This window comes from Lepisosteus oculatus, chromosome 19 (assembly GCF_040954835.1).
Source record: "Lepisosteus oculatus isolate fLepOcu1 chromosome 19, fLepOcu1.hap2, whole genome shotgun sequence".
Lineage (NCBI taxonomy): Eukaryota > Metazoa > Chordata > Actinopteri > Semionotiformes > Lepisosteidae > Lepisosteus > Lepisosteus oculatus.
This window is the reverse complement of record NC_090714.1, coordinates 4,871,741-4,892,685: the sequence shown is the minus strand read 5'-3', so window position 1 is coordinate 4,892,685 and position 20,945 is coordinate 4,871,741. Positions and strand designations below refer to the sequence as shown.

Below are 20,945 nucleotides of genomic sequence, written 5' to 3'. Positions count from 1 at the left end.
ATGATCCCATAGTATTTCCTAGTTCTTTGATTTGGTTTTAAAGCTAAAGGCGGTGTAGTACAAAATAAGGTCACAAACACCGTGTTTGCCTTTTCTCAGAACTGACCCAAGGTCAGCATCTCTACCTCAATATGTGAATTAACATCCAGCCTTACAGTTATACAAGACTGAAATGGTGACATGACTGGTTTAGAAAATGAACTTTTGCAAGCTGAGCCCAGAATTATACAGGGGAAGAGAGCTGATAAACCGTTATGTACCAGAGGAAAGGTGGACAATATTCGTACAATATGAACAATGTCTTTTTCCCAGCTGAGGGAGAGTGCCGTTAAGATTTAATTGAAGGCATATATAGTCCAGAAAGGGGGGCGGGGGAGGGTGGCTTTATTCAGGGTGTTTTGAAATAAACATTTGGGAAAAATGATGTCAACCAAATTGGCCTCCATCTCTGCTGGACCTACATTTAATCTTCCATGATGTCACTTCCTGAAATACTATTTTAAAAAATCAGTCAGGCCCTCTCTTCCACACCTTCATTTTCTCCTCATTCACCTCATCTCCACTTGTGTAGCTGCCCATTGCTTAATTTTACCCCACATGGGGGTCCTGCCTTCCTCATACAGCCAGCGGGTTAAGTCAGAGCTCTTTATGCCTGACTTTTGCAATGACGTTTACCATAAAGCAAAGTGTCATTATTCTTCCTGAAGTGTAGATTCTCTGACTGAGAAAACTTAAAAGATTTGGGATATGAGCTGTAGTTAGGCTGGATTTTGGAAAGCTCCAAATCTCACTGAGCTTTGTTTGTCTTTGTACCCATTTGTACAGGAACGCAAGTCCAGCTGGAGTTGTGCTAACATCTGTGGTAGCTGCAGCCTACAAGATTGCCATTATGTTTGAAGGGTAAGTGTGTTCCCTTGTTTTGATGGCATTAATGCTTTTTTTAATGCCATTTCAGACATGTTGTACCACCTTCTGTAACAAGTAGCTTAGAGCACCACAGAAGTACAACACTGGCAAAACTGCAGACATCTGCAGTGAGGTTGAGGTACGCACTGTTCGCAATCCACCTGGAAATTGCAGTTACACATCTTTTTGTACGAGGTAACCTGGTTTATTTATGGGTTAAAGCTTCTTGCTCCCTGATATGTCACATCCCTTGGGGGGAAAATGAAATGTTGCCTTAATAATCGACTTGCACTGCATGCGCCAGAAAATTCTGATGGGAAAACTTTCAAAGAATGGTCATTATGTTTATTTTACAGTTTTTGTTTCGGAAAGAAAATAGCAATAAAGTTATATATTGGCCCGTTTTGAACAACACAGAAGAGCAATTTACTGCCTAATGATTATGCCGCTAAATGTTGTTTAGTTTCACAGAAAAACAGCAATTTTTAAAACTGGAAAGGCGTGGTTTAACGTTAAAAGACATTTCACTTCTTGTGACCTAGTGATGGACGCTGAGTTTCATTTAGACTGTTGTCTGCATCAGTAATATCACATCTTAACATGGTATAGGATGTTATATCTGTGTTGTGTGGCACGGCTATTTATTTTAGAGCTCTAGACTTAGCAGAGGACGTTTGAAGATGTCTCAAGACATCGCTGTTTCGTATTCCTACAGGATGAATGAAAGCACGCTGAGCTACTGCCTACTGGCTCTGATTCTATAATTGTGTTTGAAAAATGACCTACTTCCATATTTCACAAAAAGAATTGAAGAATTGCAACTCTTTTACCACAACAATAACAAAAAAAATAGCCTTCATCTCAGGTTAACAATATACTCGTGACTCAGCAAAATAATTGGTAGAAATTTCATTTTGGAAGTACAGTGTGATGAAACAAAGCAGACACAAACAGATGTGCGTCTCATACCTTGGCCTTTTTCATTAGCTGGGTCTGTTGCTACCACTCATGCAGGATCCTGTTCCATTTTCTACACTGCCTTATGCAATTCAGGGTTGCTGGGGAGCTGGAGCTCATCCCCGTAAACAACAAGTGCAAGTCAGGATGCACCCTGGTCCCAAGTCCATCGCAGGCCCCACATAGACACACTCACACCAGGGCCAATTTTACGAAAGCCAAAAGACCTACCAGTATGTCTTTGGACTGTGGGAGGAAGCTAAAGAACTTCCCACCCAAACACAGGGAGAACATACACATTCTCCACGAATTGAACCCAGGGTCCGAGCACTGTGAGGCAGCAGTGCTAACCCACTGCTCCACTGTGAATGATTAGGGTTAGATCAGTAGGTGAATGATTGAGAAATTGCTTCATAGTAAGGAGGAAGTTTGAGAGGGCCAAAGTTTACCATCCCTGAATGGAATGGTTTTGCCATACTGTGGAAGACTGATTTTCTTGGATGAGATCCTTGGATCAATGAACTGCTTCACCAAATGGGCTAGATGCGTATGGTCTCCTCTTTTCTAAGTTTGGGCAGGAAACATCTTCTGTATTCTCACTGTCAGTGCTAGGTGGTGTTTTATGACAGAGCAGTCAAGACTACAGCTTAATGTCTCATCCAAAAGATGCCACCTCCTATACTCCTGCCATCGTGAGGCATTGATTTGGAAATGATGGTCCAAACAGAAAAGCGCCACCTACTGGTCCACAAATACCCACATACAACAGCAACCTGGTTGTCGTTGGAGGTCTCCCTTCTCAGTACTGACCAGAACCGATCTTCTGATGGTCCTCTGAGGTCAGGCTACAAGATGCTTGCAGGTCTTATTGACAATACCTTTTGTGATGCAGTCTGGAAGCAAGTATAATAAATACAGTAAATAAATTGTATGCTCCGTTTACCTCCATTTTGTGGGAGAGACTTCCTTTTACTGTCAAATTGAGGAATGGACTCTGACCGCCAATCGATAGCCTATTGATAATGGTGCAGGTACACTCACACAGGGACCAACCCCCCTGCGGTTCTGGGCCTGGTAAATATTGGATTTGTCAAACAAGCACTCCACTGGGATAAAAAAACGGTCCTCCTCAGAACTGGTGACTGGTACAGGCTGGTCCACTGAGGCCTCAGCTGCTTTATGGTGCCTATTTGTCTGTTTATTTTCTTGTATTTGCAGACCTTTCACGGAAGAGATCTATCGGCAGAGAATCTCATCCGAGAAGAACAAATGAGTACATCTGTGTTTGTGCAAGGATTAGGGAAGTCTCACTGAACAAATGACCCAGGACCCATGAGATAGGAAGATGGCTCTGGACTGAACACTTCACTGACTTAACTGGGGTGCATTGCATCTGATATCCTCCTCCCTGTGGACCACAGTATACCAGCATGAAAGTATTGATAAATAAAAACATATGGATAACAGATGAGGTTGAAAAATATTTCCAACCCCCCTTTTAATTCTTTTTTTCTCATGCTGTTTAGGGTAAAAATGTAAATTTGATGAGACCATAAGAATATTTCTGTCTATACTGCCAGGATGATGTACTGTAATTACATATCCCATAGAGGTTTGTAATCTACTGTATATACAATTTTGTCCATGTTAAACTTTACAGAGTTAAATATGGAGCCTACTGTATTAAAATTAATATCCCTATGGTGGGAGTTTCACCTTACACTTGGTGTAGGTAGCATCCTTCCCTGTAAGTGTTGTTTCGGGCTCTGCGTTAAGCATCACACCAAGCCTCCAGCATGTTTGTGACTGCTCCTTTTTTGTGCTTGGTATTGTGTTTCATTCCTCTCTGTCGGGACTCGGGATTTAAGACAGAATGGCTTTGTTTGCTCGTGTGTGTCCAACCTGAATCCTCTATCTACACGTTATGATTTGTTTTTTAAAGAGACAAAGGGAAAAGTAAGAAGCAGGTCTGTGAATGTGTGATTTGAAAATGCGATTGTACATTGTGCTTTGGGAATTTGTCATTTTGTTTTTCATTCAAATTAAAAAAATAATGACTTATTGTTAAGAATGTGGCAGCACATGTCTAAGTACTGTATGTGTTGTATTCCTTTGATTTGCTTTTAGGTATAACTTATGTCTTTGCTGTAGCTAGCTTGCATATGCAAGTCTGTAAAAAAGACATGTGTACAGACAAGATAATGATGACTTTGCACCAGAGTCTGTATTTTTAAGGGCAGAGGTATGTGCCTTATTGAGCCCATCAAAACTGAATCAGTTTAGCCTGTCTTTCTTGTCAAATCCTGTTTACTACCATGATTCTGCTGACATTGCTGAAAGCTGTCAGTATTCAGATCCACGATGGGTAGGTTAAGGTTACTCAAGAACTATACATTATAGCAGGATAAATAACTTCTGCTTAGAAGAATTTCTGCTAAACTGTGTGTGACATGACAGCAATTTTTAGCCTTGACCTCGCGTCACTGAAATTAATAGGAACCAATTAGGAAAACTACAAATTACAAGTACAATACTTGGGGTTAAACAGAACACTACCCCAGAGTGATGAACAAACTCAGCATTCTTTATACAGGTTATTAAATCATGGTCTCCTAAATCAAATTGTGGTTTCAGAAAACAGTGCAATTAAGTTTATTGGGTCAGTACATTATAGAATGATCTGCTGATGGCTTAGCACACCAAAGGTATTTTAAAAAATCACAGTGATTTCTGTTTTATACTGTTAAGCAGAGCTATGATCCAAAATACTACTGTATATCAAGAAATCTGTATTCTGGAGTTTGCATTTATGCTGCAGGTCAGATGTTGTCTGCAGTAGTAGCTGAAATCAAGCCTTTCTAACAGGTCTTTATGGTTGACATGTTCAAAGTCAGTTTTGGCTTGAACAATGAGATAAATAAGTTGAAAGCGGTCGTATGCTCTCAGTTCTCCCCTTTTACACCCAATGACCCTCACTAAGATGGATGGAGATAAATTATTTGTTCAATCTCTGCTGCTACTGTAAACTTGTGAAACATTTAGATAATGCCACCTCACTTTAGGTTTACAGTCATGAATTCTATTTTGTATTCCGGCAATGAAGAGCTGAGAAAATATATATTCTTAAAAAAACAAACACGTGTAAAATATTAACCCCAGACGTTTATTCTGCAACCTTGAATGTTTCTGATCTGTATATAGTGATTCAGATAGCCATTATCTATGATAAAACTGTCTCTGATACTAGGAGGTACCTGACTGGTACATTTCTCTTCATCTTGATGTTCCACTGTTACTGCCAAAATGTGGTTATTACTGTATCAGGTAACTGCATGTTGTTTGAAATCATACTGTCAAATTACTGTATGATTTATACAATTTTAAATTATTGTTAAGCCAACAAAAAACCCAATTGCCAATTATGTTGCTAATTGAAAACAGCTTGTTCCATACTCCTGCTACACTTTGTGTAAGGAAATGGCCCTTGCACTTCACTCGGATGGATGGAAATCACCATTTGTAACTACTGTATCTGAAATGAATTTAGATGTAATTAGCTCCTCCATCATCATCAATCCACAGTTGCGAAGACATCTTGACATATTTCTCCTCAGTAGTCCTAAACGAGACAGTTTATCCTCCTGTTTAATGGCTGGTGTTTGTTCGTAAGTGCTGATCTGGGCTTTGGTTGAGCTGGGCCCCTTGTGCCATTTCATTTCTAAATATATGTCATGTACGTGACCTTTAATTTTGTTCACCTGCTGTGCTGCTTTTTCTTTCCATTTAAAAAGCCTTCTTGATTTTTTTCAGTTCTTTTATTTCACATTCAATCCTAAAATGCATTACGTCACTGAATCTAAATCTGAATCTTGCTGATCTATTTTTTGAATACTTTTTTTTCCCCGCCATAGCAACCAGATAAAGTTGACTCAAAGAAAAATGTTAAGAATGATTAGAAAGGAGGCCTAGATGTCATTCAGATGTTTTGATAAAATGATTGTTGGTGGGGGAATCTTCTTTACTAGTTGTTCTTTCCCTCCCTTCTATTTCAAAATCTTCTAGGTCAAACTCTTAAAAATAGTACTGTTAAAAATATAAATCTAAACAAGATCTTTCAGATTCTTGAAAAAATAAAACCATGCCTTCATTTGAGTTCAACATTTGTAGTTTTATCTCAGATTTTCAGCCTTCGTTAGACCCAAACCTTCCCATGCAGGTGCCATTGTGACAGACTGCTAATATGTGAAATGACTTTTTTCTGATGGGGACTGACCATTCAGTTCATCTAGGCTGACCACCACCGATCAGTACTGTGTCTGATGCCGTAACAGCTCTATTTAAGCATGTGGGCCACCTGAACGTTTTTTTCAATGCACTTAGTGCTTTAATGATCCTCTGCCTGAAGGAAGTGTTTCCTATATTCAATGCAAGATCTGTGCGTGTTTGTGCGTGTTGGTGTCTGTGTGTGCCCTGTGATGGACTAGTGTCCCATCCCCTCCTGCCTTGAGCCTGTTGCTTGCCAGGATAGGCTCCATCTCCTCCACAACTCTCTACTGGATAAAGCAGTGAGGAAATGGATGGATGGGAAGATCTGCTCAACAGGTTTCCATTTGCCTCATGCCTGCTGATCTTGGCAAATCTCCACTGATTGTATCAATAAAAAAAAACAAGTGTACATATATTAATGAAGTTGCAGGGGAAGCCACACTGTGTGTTTTGGATTACTCATAATTATATTTCCGTTGTTTGTCAAGCCCAGTTTAAGGAGGAGAAGAGGTGTGATTTGAATAGCTGGCTTTATTGGGGTAGCGCACTTGGCCGAGGAGAACGACAACCCAGTCTGTCAGAACACCCACCCCCATTTAATGAGGAATGAGCCAGGGAGCTGCTGCAAGGGTGCAAATGGGGTGTAGGGAGGGATGCGAAACCACATTGCATGCAGGTGATGAAGAACCAGGATGTATTACGTTTAGTTAGGCAGAAGTGGGCGAGATTAGGGTTTTGGCCTCCTGAACTTTTCTTTGAAACACCATCAGGCTGCTAGATAGAATTAGATCACACGCTTGTTGCTGGCTTAGACTTATCATGGACAGAGTCCAGTTCTGGTTCTGTAACATGGAGAGCAAGGTCCCAGGGCTAAAAACACAACCATTCCATGTCATTCTCCCATGTTTTCAAAGCATTTTGTTCTGCTGCTAGACAGGAGGACCACCGCCTAGTCTCATTTCTGGCTTTGGCATTACGAGAAGTATTATTTTACTAGCAAGGTAGACTTTGTTAGTTAATAAGCATACGTTGGGATGCTGGAAATCCATTGTGTATTTATTAGGCATTCATTTGGTTGATGCCTTTGTCCAAAGTGGCCTACCGTGAACACATTTGCGTAATGGTAAGAACAATTATTACAAACATTTGGATGAGTGCTGTACTAATTACTGTATATAGCATGATAAATTACAGAACAATCCTAATGCAATGAATGATATAATAAAGTAAAACTTGCAAGGATCGTCACAATCACAGTACAGATGTATGTAGATGAATAGGATGATGTGCACTGACAACATCTCCCTTTTTGTCTAGCAGATGTTCCACCGTTTTTCGCAGTGCAACGTGTTTCATTCAACCTCTTGTTTGTTACAGAAAGCACGAAGCACCTGAGTGATGCACCAACACAGCCTATGCACCACATCTACTTAACATCTGTGCACAGCCAGAATACTTGCTTGAATCGACTGCTTTCTACTCCCGAGAATACAGGAAGCCACAACCAGTGAAAACTTTCTTTTGGTGCTGTGCTGAGATAAGCAGCCAGAGATTACGAAGGAAATATCACGCTATGTTTTTCAGTCGTGCTTGTGATAAGCACCGTGTGGTTTCAGACTTGAGAACCGAAGCAAGGGGAAAGATCGATGCGCGCGCTGGACGTTGCACCGTGAATTTGCTTGAACTGATATAAAAGTCGGCCACATTCGGGTTGTCAGAGGTCATTGAACGGCTGGTTTTGACCTTAAAATGACCTTGTTTCTCTCCTGGCTACTCTTATTCCTGGATAATGCACAGCGACCTACAGAAGCTGCTTATGACTGCCCAGCTTGACTAAGCACAAGTGCAAAACGTACGGTTACCTCATGAGCTTGTTTCACTCGGCATGTTAGACTGACAAAACAAGTTGGGAAACTAAAATTTCAAGGTCATTTTTTTTTCTGCTTGTTTGATTAGGCAGCTACTCGCACCCCTTGCAAGACCCCAAGGTTCCACTTAATTTCTTTGTTTAACTCTTGTTGTATTTAAAAATTTTAAATAATAATAATAATAATAATAATAACCGGGGTTAACAGCAGTTAAATTACTCAAAATCAAATATAATGTCATGTTGTTAATAAGGTTACTATTGTACAGTAGGTGATAAAGAGAGATGCTAAATATTATTTTTTATACATGGAATATGTATCCATAATAATAATTATAATTATTTGTAACAGCTGATTAAGATCATTGGGTCAATTAGATACTAAAGACTAAAACTGCAACTAAATTACCATCTTCTGCTTGTCACTTTTCTGAATTTATTCTAAGTAAATAGTTTTACTACTGTATCTGGTTATTGTCAGTCTTTTCAAAGGCTCTTAATGAACAAATTCTAATAGAGCTGGATTCAAATTCAAGATGTTGGAAAAGGTCAAGAAGAAGGATGTAATCTGCTAAAATTATGAGATTTTTTCCCCTAATGTGATCTAAGCAATTTTTCCCAACTGCTTGTTTTGTGAAGACTATGCAAGATATAATAACAGTTTTTGTTATTTCTCATACTTTTTGGCTCTCTATTTGATTCAATAAACACCTCCTAGGCTGTTTTACAGGCATTTTTGCAATAATTAAGTTAGAGTTATGTGAAAGGCTCCATTTTTCTTCCTGTTAAATTCAGGAAACTGGTCAATGGGTTTTGATCGTTCAGTAATCATGACAGTGTGGTAGAAATCATTTTGACCTTTCTTATATTAACATCTTCCTAACTTTATCAACTGTATGTTGAAGACTTGTTGAATTGTATTTTACATAACTTAAATTCAAGTTCTGCCAGGGTTATAAATTACTTAAATCAATGTCTATTCGTAATATATAATTATTATATTATATCTAAAATAAAGATACACATCAGTTTTCATTGACATTGGAGTGATTTCAGAGCCAAATCCAAGCGTGACAATTTTACTTTCTTTTTCTTTTTTTCCCTGCAATTTAACTCCATGGAATTCAGCATGGATCAAGATCCACAGTTTAGGTTCTGCATTTTTACCTGCCAAGATGCAAGTCAAATTAACAAAATAGATTTTTTTTTACCAGTCAGTAATCCAGTGCTTTTAATTCTAACAATCAAGTCCGAAATATTTTTGCTCCAGAGGAAGTTAATGATTGCTCAAATAAAAGTGTGGGCTCAAACCTCACTGGATTTGGATTCGGTAGAATTTCTTTACACCCGTAAACCAGAAAGCTGAGAACACACTCCTCTTTTGTTATCTTTAATGAATACACTTTAATGATGTGAAAGACGGTAATCGGTAACAAGGCACTTGTGCCAGATGATTCTTTGTAATTGACTAGAAAGTGAAACGCTTTGAAAATCTTAATCGAGTGCTAATGATCAAAGGTACAGTATTAAAAAATAATAGCAATTGGTAATTGTAGGCAATGGATTTAAATGTTTGTTCACTGCAGTAACTGATGAAACGAGTGGAATTTTGTAATTGACCCTGTGTTCCATAATGTATCTGTCACATGCTTTACTTAATAACATCCTTTCTGCTTAAGTATCATTTGATTTTTTTGTCCCCAGCAATAGAGTTAAACTAGACGCCAATTGCTAAGGGGAGTGTAACAGTCAACAGCCTCAATTTATCTATTCATATTTTCAGTGATAAATGGCTGAATTCCAGACAATGAATCTATAAAAACGTTATTTTTAGATTTTCCTCACCAGAAAATGAATGGGGATGTAATAAAAGAGAAAAGTAATGAAACAGTATTGTTTTAAAGAAAAGATACAGGACGTGCTACCGAGCTCAGTAGTAATATCAATCATCTTTATTGCCGTTTTCCTCCAGACTCTAATAATAACTTCACTAATTGGATCATGTTCTGCTATTTTAAGCCCATTATCCTTTACACTGAATCATCTCACTGTAAAAGCCATTTTGTAAAGTAAAAAGAAAAAGCAAGGAGAATAAGGCATTACATCTCTGGATGCCTTCATTTCATTAAGGTCAGCAGCTTCTTCTAGTAGTTTTTTTTGCAGCTCTTAAAGGACTGTCCTAATATGACATAGTGGTACACTGACTACTATTGGCACTGCTGTTATTCTTGCATGGCCAGAAGTTTAGACTTCTCCATTTTGTTGGCCTCTGTGTGGTATTAACCTATCCGACACACACATGGAGATCTGGCTCAAGAAATTCAGGACTAGGTCATCTTTTGTCTCAGGTGAAATTCGCTTTGACCTCAGTATATTAAGCTCCATGTAGTTGTGCTGCAGGCACAAATATGGTCAGATAGCAGCTCCATTGCTACAGAGGCATATAATAATAATAATAACAATAATAATTGCTCACACTTACTCGATATAGCGCTTTTCTGGACACTCCACTCAAAGAGCTATACGGGTAATGGGAACACATCTGACACATTTGCCCCAGAATTCTTAGCGAGCGGCGGGTTTCGACTGTGCACATTTTAAGCACCGTTTTAACCAACTGAGGTCAACATTTTTAAACAATATGTTCTCAATGGCTCCTGTTTGCTCTCACAGTTCAAAAACATACTGGCCGATTAATCTAGGGTGTGGTGGATCGGCTTCGGGGAGAAAACTAGCCCTAGGTGTGAATCTATCCACGTCTGTGTGCACCCTGCAATGGACTGGCATCCAGTCCAGGGTTCAGTTAAGCTTATATGTCATATGCACAAGGGCAATGAAATACTTATAGTGCAAGGCAGGCATACCCTGCCTTGTGCCAGTTGCTTGCCAGAATAGGCTCTGGCTTAATCACAACCCTGTGCTGGAAGAAGCTGATAGAAAATGAATGGGTGACCTCTTAGGCGGCTAGCAGTGGTTAGCCGCACAGCTCTGGGGCTTGGGTTCAACTCCAGATCCGGGTGTTAACGGTGTAGATGTTAGATCTGTGTAGATTGGGTAAAAGGCTAGGAAATGGAAAGACGGATTCAGTCCTCTCTTTGCCATGAATACCTTTGAATTGGATAGAGGGGTAAAATATGTTTTTTTTTGCTTGCAGTATCAGTGGAGAAAATGCCTGTCATTTCTTATTACTGTTAAATGATCACACTTCAGCTCTTAAATGTTCTGCCAGCAAGTGAGGCAACACACCCTATCTTTTATAACAGACTCGTTTGTCTCTTTATTTTGGGTGGAGACAACTAATCAATCAGAGTAATTCATGTCAAATGATTGCACATGGATCTGTTTTAATTTCGCATTTATCAATTCCAATGAGAAGACAAAGTGTCCATGAAAAGTAGATTCCTTCTTAAAGGGACACTAATTGTGTTTTCGTAAGGTTCTTATTTTAATAAGCTCAAGTTTGACTAGAGATCTTTCAAATCAAAAGATACGCAGTGTTACATAATCCAGCCATTAAAAGTCGTATTTTTTTCCACATCTCAAAAGGTTCTAGTATGTTACCTGCCATGCAACCCAAGAAACATTCATTTAAATCATGCTGGCTAATACAAAATTGAGAAAATGCTTTCAGCGCTTTCAGAAAAATAATGAGCTAGTTAGACCATAAACAAGCTGAGCACAGTGATTCTTCTATTGGCTGAAGGATTTTGCATTAAGTTAAATCTAGGATACCACTGGTTACAGGCAGCTGTGCTTATCCATCTTTCTTTTGATTAATGAGATTATATACCCAGGTGAGTGAAGAGAACCTGCTCACCTGTTGAATGTGTACATCTGGCACCAAAATGTAGTAGACAACTATACTTTATTTGCAGGGACATTACTGCAGTTTTTGTGGTGCACTCGTCAAGTTCTGCTTTCTTTCATTACTGTATTCCTGAGCCCAAGCTACAGCTGTCCTTCACCTTCCACACAGCTCATTCTCATCAACAATGGAGACACCGACGAATCTGCCCACAGAGTAATAAACCAGTTTATGACAATTAAATAAACCTTTTGTGCTTTCATGTCCATAAACTGATTAGCAAACCATGCGCAGAAGGACATAACAGAACTAATACCATTTGGCATCTGAGTATGAAGCCATAAATCCGCAGTATATCTGACTGAGCAAATTGAATCCACTCTTTTATTAGTTTTGTGTTTTTGTCTTGTTGCTTTGAAGCCTTCCAATGTCAGCTAGATAGATGTAAGCCTTAATTTTACTGTTGCATTGCTCGATTTGTTCCCTGGTTCCGTGGAAAGTGATCTTGTATAACTTACAGTAGCGGCAAGCTTGGGACAGCAGTGAGCATTTATGTCCAAGTTGTTCTGGAAAAAAAACACCTAAAATCCACCACTTCTATCGGGGCGCATTTAACGGCAAAGGTTTCACAAAACACTTCATAGGAAATAGGATGAAAAAGCATTTAAAAAATACATTATGTGCAATGGAAGATGGCCATCACAGTGGCACAGTAGTTAGCATGGCTGCCTCTCAATGCTGGGGCCACGGTTCGGTTCCTGGGGTGGAGTTTGCATGTTCTCCCCGGATTCGCATCGGTTTCCTCTGGGTGCTCCGGTTTTCCCCCACAGTCCAAAAACATGCTGGCAGGTTAATTGGCTTCTGGGGAAATTGGCCCTGGTGTGAGTGTGTGTGAGCTTGTGTGTGTGTCTGCGTGTGCCCTGAGATGGACTGACGTCACAGCCAGAGTGTATCCTGCCTTGCGCCCCTTGCTTGCTGGGATAGCTCCAGCTCCCAGATTGGATAAAGTGGTTATAAAACGGAGGGGTACAGAAAATCAATCTGCATCCTGCTTTTTAAGAAAAAGCTTTGCGGAATAGTAAACAGATACAAACGTATTGCAGAAAGCTCTTCAGGGGTAGTTGGAATCAAGATTTCAAAAACAAATACTGTTTGTTACACTGAACAAGAGAGAGAACCGGTCTGTGCAGTTTCACTGCGCTTAAGAAACGCCGTGGTTAGTACACAGGCCATACCGCGAATGGCCATTTAAAAGAAAGGCAATACAAAACCAATCACTGATTTAAGCTTAATTTTGTATTTTAATTTAAAAATGGTAACGCCAGAGTGAAATGAAATACCGCTAAACAGACTTTCACATACAATACTCCAGAATGCATTTGCGCACCTGGAGCTGGTAACCACTCCTCAATACTTATGTATTTTGAACAGGAGCAACGCGATTAAATGCGCATCTCTGGGTGAGTTACTAGGTTTGCGTGTGCGAAACAGGCGAACAAAGCGACTATGATTTTGAATGTGCATTCTCAATCCAGGTACTGAGCACATGCATCGATAAGTAGGACTAAGAATCGCGTCCTTTGGTTTCTTCTTAAAACTTGCTAAATAATTAATGAAATGTCTCCTAGCCACTGTTCCGTTTTTTCCAACATTACATGCGGTCTACCTTACACCCCCTTGAACGAGTACAGTAATAGGTATATCTGCCCGGTTTCCTATCAGATGCTAATACACAGAGGATAACCAATTACTGAAAGGACAGAGGCAGATGATGGTACTGCAGCTTCTGTTGTAAAGTAAAAACCATCCAGGCATAAGAAATCAGCCTGTAACGGTCAGGGCAAAAGCGTCCTACAGCGTCACTGTTTCTGCATAACAGACTATGGCCTCATTCTGACACTTTTATGTGTGGTTACAGAGGATCTGTGTCCCTTTGTGTAATGAACGACAACAAGTCACATACGGAACATGCATTACTGAAATATTCGTAGTGTTTTGCGCTTTTGTGTTCACAAAAGAAAAAATGCAAGCGACACTCATTGCGTCTTCACTGAATCTTAATTCAACTTACTGCAAATATATGCCGTGTCCTATACGTTTGGGAAGCATTTATCATTCATTACATTTTTTTGTAAATATTAAAGGCGTCAATACTGCGCACTACATACAGTTAATCTCTGTTCACTTCGGACGGGATACGGTCAGACGTCTCACTTTCACAACTGGCGAAAAGAGACGCGCAACCCCAGGCAAACATCAGCGCGCATCAGAACTGAAACGCAAGCTCTTTCTAATTAGTGATCAGCAGCGTCACCTGTGAACTCCGCCGGAGGGACTGAGGAGGCTGTGGCGCTGAAAAGCAGGCTTACATTTCCGTACTTTTACCTGGGTAACATAAATGGCTAAAGTCAAGTTTAATAACGTCTGTGCACGAAAAATGCCACAAAACGCGGAGACATTACATATTCACTTTAATTGAATGAGTGCGCGGGCAGCAATCAAAAACAGTAGATTTTCACTATTTCCATTGAATTAATATACGCGTATTATTGTAAACATCGCTGTGCTAATTGCTACATTTTTGCAGATTAACTTTTGACCGAAAGTAACTCTGCAACAACTATTTTTTTTCCCAATACTCAAATCACGAGCGCCCTCTGTTGGGAAAATTTAAAACCGAGACGCACGCCTGGCTGTTTCGACCTCAATACTGAGTCTTAACTGCTCACAAGAACAGCAACTGTCTTTGCCAAAATCCTAGCGCATCATACATACTGTATGTTGTGTCAGTTCATGCTTTTTCACTGAGCTATCGAGGATTTCGAACTGACATGAACCATTAGATCTGTACTAATGATTTCCTAAAATCATAAAGGGAAGGGAAAATGTAATCCCTTTTCTCTCAAGACAGTTGTGTACAAAATGACAAAGTAATAATGATTCAGAAATCGTAAGATCTGGGAAGTTCAAAGTTTTTCTGGAGTCCTGCAAGTATCCTGCTGGATGTTTCAGAAATCATTCTACTTCTGCTTTAAAATATGTGCTATAGAGGCTGTATGACGTTTTAACAGATGTAGACTTTTTTTTAAATTGTTGCTGTGCGTTTGCGGGGGCGTATCGTCTTTAAAATGCAACAGTATAGCAAAGTATCAAAACGAAAGCAGGGTTCGCTTTAAAAAGCTAAGAGTGTAATTAATGTTGGTCAATGAAATGCATACATTCTTTTTATGCTATACAAAACGAGAAAATGTGCTTCACTATCCTTACTGTTAACGACACAGTTCTTGATGGGGAGTGGGCACGTTTATTGGCACAAATTATGTCGGTCAAGTATTACTACCAACCGAGCCCTGCCTGTCGCAAGTAGCATAAGCATTTCGGAAAACAAAAGGGATCTTTTGGCGATATCCAAAACAGAAACAGGACATTTCACTACAAGATTCCTCTGCAGTTTCAGAAAAGAATTGCGTAAAAAAGCGAACCGAACACTGCAAAAGGAGAATAACAAGATCGTTCCCGAATGCTGGGTTTCCCGACTTCTGTGGAAGCGGTTCAGCGAGCATGAGACCTGAACTTGCAAAGTCTGACTTTGCAAAAACAGATCTTCGTTTCTCGCAAGCCCATCCTCTAGCCTCTGATTTCCCGATCTTCGTTTAGTCGTTAACCACGCGTATAGACAGGCAAACCATATTTGAAATATCTATTGTTGTCATTTTCGCAGTTCTGATGATTTATAAACTAGTTCACTATGTAATTACATGTGGAGTACGTGTCTGTGGATTCGCCTTTGCCTTTCCGAAGCGAAATATTCCATGAGTCTTTGCATTTCCTAAACATGGAAAGCTGCGCTTTTCTCCTGCGTTGTAGCGCACTACATTAAATCTTGTAAAGTGAGAGATATGGAGTCATTGTTATTACATGAATATCGGCGGTAGTCTTTGCATTTATTATGCCATACATCGGAACTAATTTTAAAGTGCCTAAATGTTTTAAAGAACCCGTTTCATACCATTTTTCCAAACCTAAACCTTCGTTATGCGCGAGGCGAACTAAAGAGGATGAATTTACGATGGTTTAGCTTTTGTTTTGAAGCGATTTTTGTTTTAAAAAACCAACTAAATCCACGTCATTTCTCAGCAGCCGACCTCAATTAATGCACAACTAAAGTTTCGGAAGGCGCTGCTGAACGCAACGTTTCTGCTCTCTCTGCGTACATGAGCAGTCCAAAGTTCAAGCTTTGGAAACAATATTACAAATATTAACGAAATGGCACGCCTCCCCGTTTGTGCGTTTTAAAGAAATATAGAGTTGCGGTAATTTTAAAGAAAATTAAGAAAAAGCGACAACTTGTCTTCGGCTCCCGTTTCTGCTCGTGTTCCTTTAGGAACGAAGATCTCATGTTCCCAGTATTTCAGAGACTGACGCAAAATCAGGCACCTGCTAGTTTTCTTTTTTCGCTTTGCTTTTCGAGGCGCTGCGTAGGTGATGACGACTCGTAGAGGAGGGGTCGCCTTTTCCCAATATAAAGGCGGCAGCTCAAGGCTTCGAACTCAGAACAGCTACAGTGCTGAACCGGGTTTGACGAGAAGTCCACAAGGCAAGACGGTGCTTTGGTCTAGCCGCTGAAAACGACCTGGGCGAAAACCTCGCAACCATGATTAAGAAAATGACACCCTCAGAGAACGAGTTTGACATCCCGGCCAAGAACTGCTACAGGATGGTGATTCTGGGCTCCACTAAAGTTGGTAAAACGTCCATCATCTCCCGTTTTCTGAACGGGAGGTTTGATGACCAGTACACGCCGACCATTGAAGACTTTCACAGGAAATTTTACAGCATCAGGGGAGACGCTTATCAGCTGGATATTTTAGACACCTCTGGAAATCATCCTTTCCCGGCTATGAGGCGCCTGTCCATACTCACAGGTAAATTGAATTTTATTTGTGCGTTAGTGCGTTAACCATTTAGAATTGGGGAGGTAGCTGATTGACTGAAAGGGATATTTGCAAGCAGCTTTTCTCTTCCCGTCTGTGCAAACGCGAGGGGAAAAAACCCAACTTTTTAACAAGTTATCAGATGCAAAAGTTACTTTTGCTAGCCAAAGCACATCCTGGTAAAACGCCCAGAACTAGATGCAAACTGCTGTGTTGCACAGTTGGCTCCCAGCGAATGAGACTTAAATCTTGTGTGTCTGTTTTCCTCAGGTGACGTCTTCATCCTGGTGTTCAGCCTGGACAACAAGGACTCCTTCGAGGAAGTCCAGCGTCTGAAACAGCAAATATTTGAGACCAAGTCCTGCTTGAAAAACAAGACCAAGGAGAACGTGGACGTGCCGCTGGTCATCTGCGGAAACAAAGGTGACCGGGAGCTGTACCGGGAGGTGCAACGGGAAGACATCGACCAGCTCATTGCCGGGGACGACAAATGCGCCTACTTCGAGATCTCGGCCAAGAAGAACACCAACGTGGACAAAATGTTCCGGACTCTCTTCGTCATGGCCAAGCTGCCGCACGAAATGAGCCCCGACCTCCACCGCAAGGTCTCGGTGCAGTACTGCGACATGCTCCACCGCAAGTCCATCAAAAACAAGAAGTTCAAAGACGGGGACGTCTACGGCATAGTCGCTCCCTTTGCCCGGCGCCCAAGCGTGCACAGTGACTTGATGTACATTAAAGAGAAAGCTATCGGCGGCGGCCAGGGGAAGGATAAAGAAAGGTGCATCATCAGCTAAGTACTGCCACCGAAAGAACGGGAGAACCCGAGACGAAGTTAAACTCACACCGAGTGGGTCCGATAACCGGTGTAAGAGGTGGCGCTCAGAGAGCGGGGCTCATCCAGGTAGTTTCCAGTTTCTCTCGGCGGCAACCTGTCCTCAATTGTGACACTTGTAAGAGACTCGGAGTGCTTGTGTTGTATGAGCTGGGCAGACTTCTATACAGAACACCTCCCCCCCCCCACATGAGTGTCAGGGCGCTAAATGTGATGTGGTCAACAAAAACCCTGAGATTTCTTTAAGAGAAAACACAACAATGCGCTGTTATACACGTGTTCATCTTTTAAATCTTACCGTACTGGTTCAGCAGGTAAAAAAAAAAACTTCAGGGTGGTGTGCAATTTGTAAAAAAAAAAACGATTGTTTACAGTTTGTTATAAATGATTTATAACTTAAAACAGCACTTGAATGTTGCAACAAGAACAAATTTTGTGAATGTCTATTTATTCTTATATGTCAATGTAATTTTATAAAGAAAAATAAAAGATCTTAAACTATTTGTTATCTTCTGGCTCTTTCCCCTCTCCTCCACCCTTGCAGTACTTTTACTTCTCAACTACAAAACTATATGGTGCTCACATGTACTCAAATGAGTATTCCTTACAATGCACCAAAAACAGGGCAGCAGAGTGGCACAGTGGCCTTGCAGCACTAGCGCTCTGGGTTCAATTCTGGACTTGGGGTGCTGTCTGTGGTCACATGGGTTTCCCCCCCCAGAGGTAAATTTGTAATTGGCTTCTGGTGCGAGTGTGCGCGTGCTCACGTCTGTGTGTGTCTGGGGATGCGCCCACTGTTTGCCAAGATAGGCTCCAACTGGAAAATGGATGGGCGCATTGAACCCCAGATACGAAAAGGTCAAATCTGTTAGGTCTCTCAACTCTTACCTGTAAAGTTACAGATTCATACTCTAGGTAGGGCACAGGTGATGTTGCCTTGAGCGAAGTAGTTTATACAGGTGCGTCAAACTGTCCTGCCGCATTCTGAATTATGTACAAATACAAGCCATTCAAAGGAAACGGATAATACTGACTGCTATTAACACAACCCTTTTGAATCATATGGACTTCCCAACTGTTTCACCCTACGGAAACAGAATACACTGGCATTCGTTTTATCTTGCTAGCAGTACAAGTTCAGAATCGAAGTCGGGTGAATTTTGACTTTAAATGCCTCAGACCTCAACAGGGACAGCAAGTAGCCTCTTATTCGACTGAAGAGTGCAGCAGATTTCAGCTCCAGCCATCACATATGTCTGATAGAACAGGGTTTACAGTTAATTACATTTACAAGTTTATGAAGAATATCAAACAATTATCCTATCCTAACAAGGGGCACCCATGTTGTGAAAGGCGCTATATACTAATACGCTGAATTGAACAATAAACTATTTTGAAAATAATCCAATTGGTCCAGGCACACATCTGTTAAAGGTATCAAGAGTGATTTAAATGAAGCAATTGACAAGTTATCCTCGATTAACACAAATTGTATTTTCAATATGCTCGGGACAGGCAAATAAATCATGTAAATGTTAACGTGCAACAAATTTAAAAAAAATGCTACAATGCAAACTACCTCTATCAAATGAAATAAACTACAGGAGTGGCCAAGTGAAAGAAATCGGAATTCTGTTGCTGAGTGTGAAGAACTGAATACTTCATCAAAACTGCATTAGTGAATCTAAACTTGCGGTCTTATCAAGTACAGTATGTTCGATATCCCGAAGAGACCGTAGGCTTTGCTAACATAAGTAGGGTACTGAATATGTATCTTATAGAGTAAAAATTACTCAATACGCGTGAATAAAAACCTGCAGACACACCAACCTGTTACAGAGTATACTTTTCTCAGACATGTGATATTTTGGCTTTTTTATAATACTTAGCCCATGCTATCTTTAAAACCTCATAGATGAATTGCAGCCAGATTTCAGACAATAGGTACAGTATGTACAAAAGCAACATGAAGATAGTTAAACCTCTTCTCTTCCTGTGGACTGCTGAAGATACAAGGAATGGTTCCCTCTGGTTGAAGCTCTCTTTGAAATTACAAATATACGTCTTACACCTCCTGCCTAAACTTTGATTTACATGAAACCTTTAACAAGATATTACTGATAAGCAGAATTTAATAAACTGCCTTATTAAACAAAGTTTGAATCAGTTACCCGATGAGTAATTATCTGAAAACGCTGCATATGAAAATGAATCAAATGTGCAAACATTGTAAATCAGTCTTTCTTGTTCAAATATACTCAGCAATAAATACAAAAGTAAAAAAAAGAAGTTAAACATCACCACGTGTTGTAGATGAAAAACATAAACCGAAGGCCTATCCCTCCTAAATATTATAACAGCTCATCCGACAACTTATTTAACTAATAAAAATGCATCTCAACCGAACAATTCGAGAACAGCAGTCTTTTGCTCGAGCCTCTTCCCAACCCAATCACTTCCAGATCGCTGCAGAGCTGTGTCCAAGTCAAGCGAGTTACCTTTAAAAAACAAGTCTGTCTTTCTCCATGTGATTTTGAAACGGGTCTTTCCACAAGCATCCCTCACAGGCAGCATCTACAGTGGAGGTCTTTAAAGGCGACCAGCCCTCTCTAGGGTTTGGGGATGTCAAACATACACAGGCTCTTGTACTTCTGCAGCAGCTGGTTCTTGGTGCGTACCTGCTCCCTAAGGTTCTGCAGTTGCTGTTGCTGCTGTTCGGGACTCAGGCTGATTCCAGGCATAGCCAAAATCTGCTCCCTGGCCTCCTGGATCTTCATCTTGAGTTTGTTCAGTTCCTGGTGGACATCTTGGCTGTCCTTGTCCATACTATCAAACATAAAGACAAGAATACCATAATGCCCAATTATTTCAAACCCTATTATGTCACTGTTTGAAATAATAATAATAATAACAATGATAATAATAATAATAAAAAATTGTTATAAGAGCAATAAAAACAATGCAATACAACACACTTAAAACACAACAGAAGCAATACCAAAAAATGCCCAATAAATTGACCCAGTAAAAGCAAGAGTAAAATTCTACATTTTAAAGTGAGTTTAAGAATGTCACCTGCCACAGGATCTCTAATGGATTTGGGCAAGGAGTGTTGTACATTAGGATAAGGCTCTTTCACCTGGTGTGTTGTCTTTGGTAGTAAAAAGGCTCAAATCGGCACATCTTAGATGAACTTTTAGACTACACATGTGGAATAAGACATCAAGAAACTTTGGAAGTAGATCATTCAGTGCGGTACAGCTGAACAGGCAAATCTCAATCTCTTTGAATTCTGCTCTGAACCAGTGCAATTTACAGAGCACTCTGAAACCATATTCTGATGCAGAGTTGTGTGGTTGAGGTGAAAAAATCGAC

The 20,945-nt window shown here is 40.2% G+C and overlaps 3 protein-coding genes across 7 annotated transcripts in view; 2 read left to right on the top strand and 1 right to left on the bottom strand.

Moving 5' to 3' along the window:
• pemt (phosphatidylethanolamine N-methyltransferase) overlaps nt 1-9,311 on the top strand; it is a 78,744-nt gene extending 69,433 nt beyond the window's left edge. For 2 of the 3 annotated variants that reach the window (XM_015359928.2, XM_015359925.2), the window contains one exon: nt 7,507-9,311. In XM_015359928.2, coding sequence (XP_015215414.1) covers nt 7,507-7,528 — 22 coding nt within the window. In that variant the 3' untranslated portion in view covers nt 7,529-9,311. Of the gene's footprint in view, nt 1-825; nt 901-3,081; nt 3,935-7,506 lie in introns of those variants that run through there. The other variant, XM_006636997.3, reaches the window with a different exon arrangement.
• Nucleotides 1-20,945, bottom strand: part of LOC102691152 (5'(3')-deoxyribonucleotidase, mitochondrial) — a 110,018-nt gene that overhangs the window by 40,570 nt on the left and 48,503 nt on the right. For all 3 annotated transcript variants that reach the window (XM_069181003.1, XM_069181005.1, XM_069181004.1), the window contains exon 7: nt 20,249-20,396. The gene's annotated coding sequence lies outside the window, so the exon portion shown is untranslated. The remainder of the gene's footprint in view (nt 1-20,248; nt 20,397-20,945) is intronic.
• rasd1 (RAS, dexamethasone-induced 1) lies at nt 16,345-18,071 on the top strand. The gene is made up of 2 exons (XM_006636998.3): nt 16,345-16,726; nt 17,006-18,071. Exons 1-2 carry the CDS (start codon nt 16,456-16,458, stop codon nt 17,530-17,532), a joined length of 798 nt encoding a protein of 265 aa, XP_006637061.1. The 5' UTR covers nt 16,345-16,455; the 3' UTR covers nt 17,533-18,071.

Excerpts from the sequence above, each read along its gene's own strand:
- rasd1 (XM_006636998.3), top strand. The coding sequence starts at position 16,456 with ATGATTAAGAAAATGACACCCTCAGAGAACGAGTTTGACATCCCGGCC. Across the intron at positions 16,727-17,005 it reads GCGCCTGTCCATACTCACAG|GTGACGTCTTCATCCTGGTG; the intron begins GTAAATTGAATT and ends TGTTTTCCTCAG.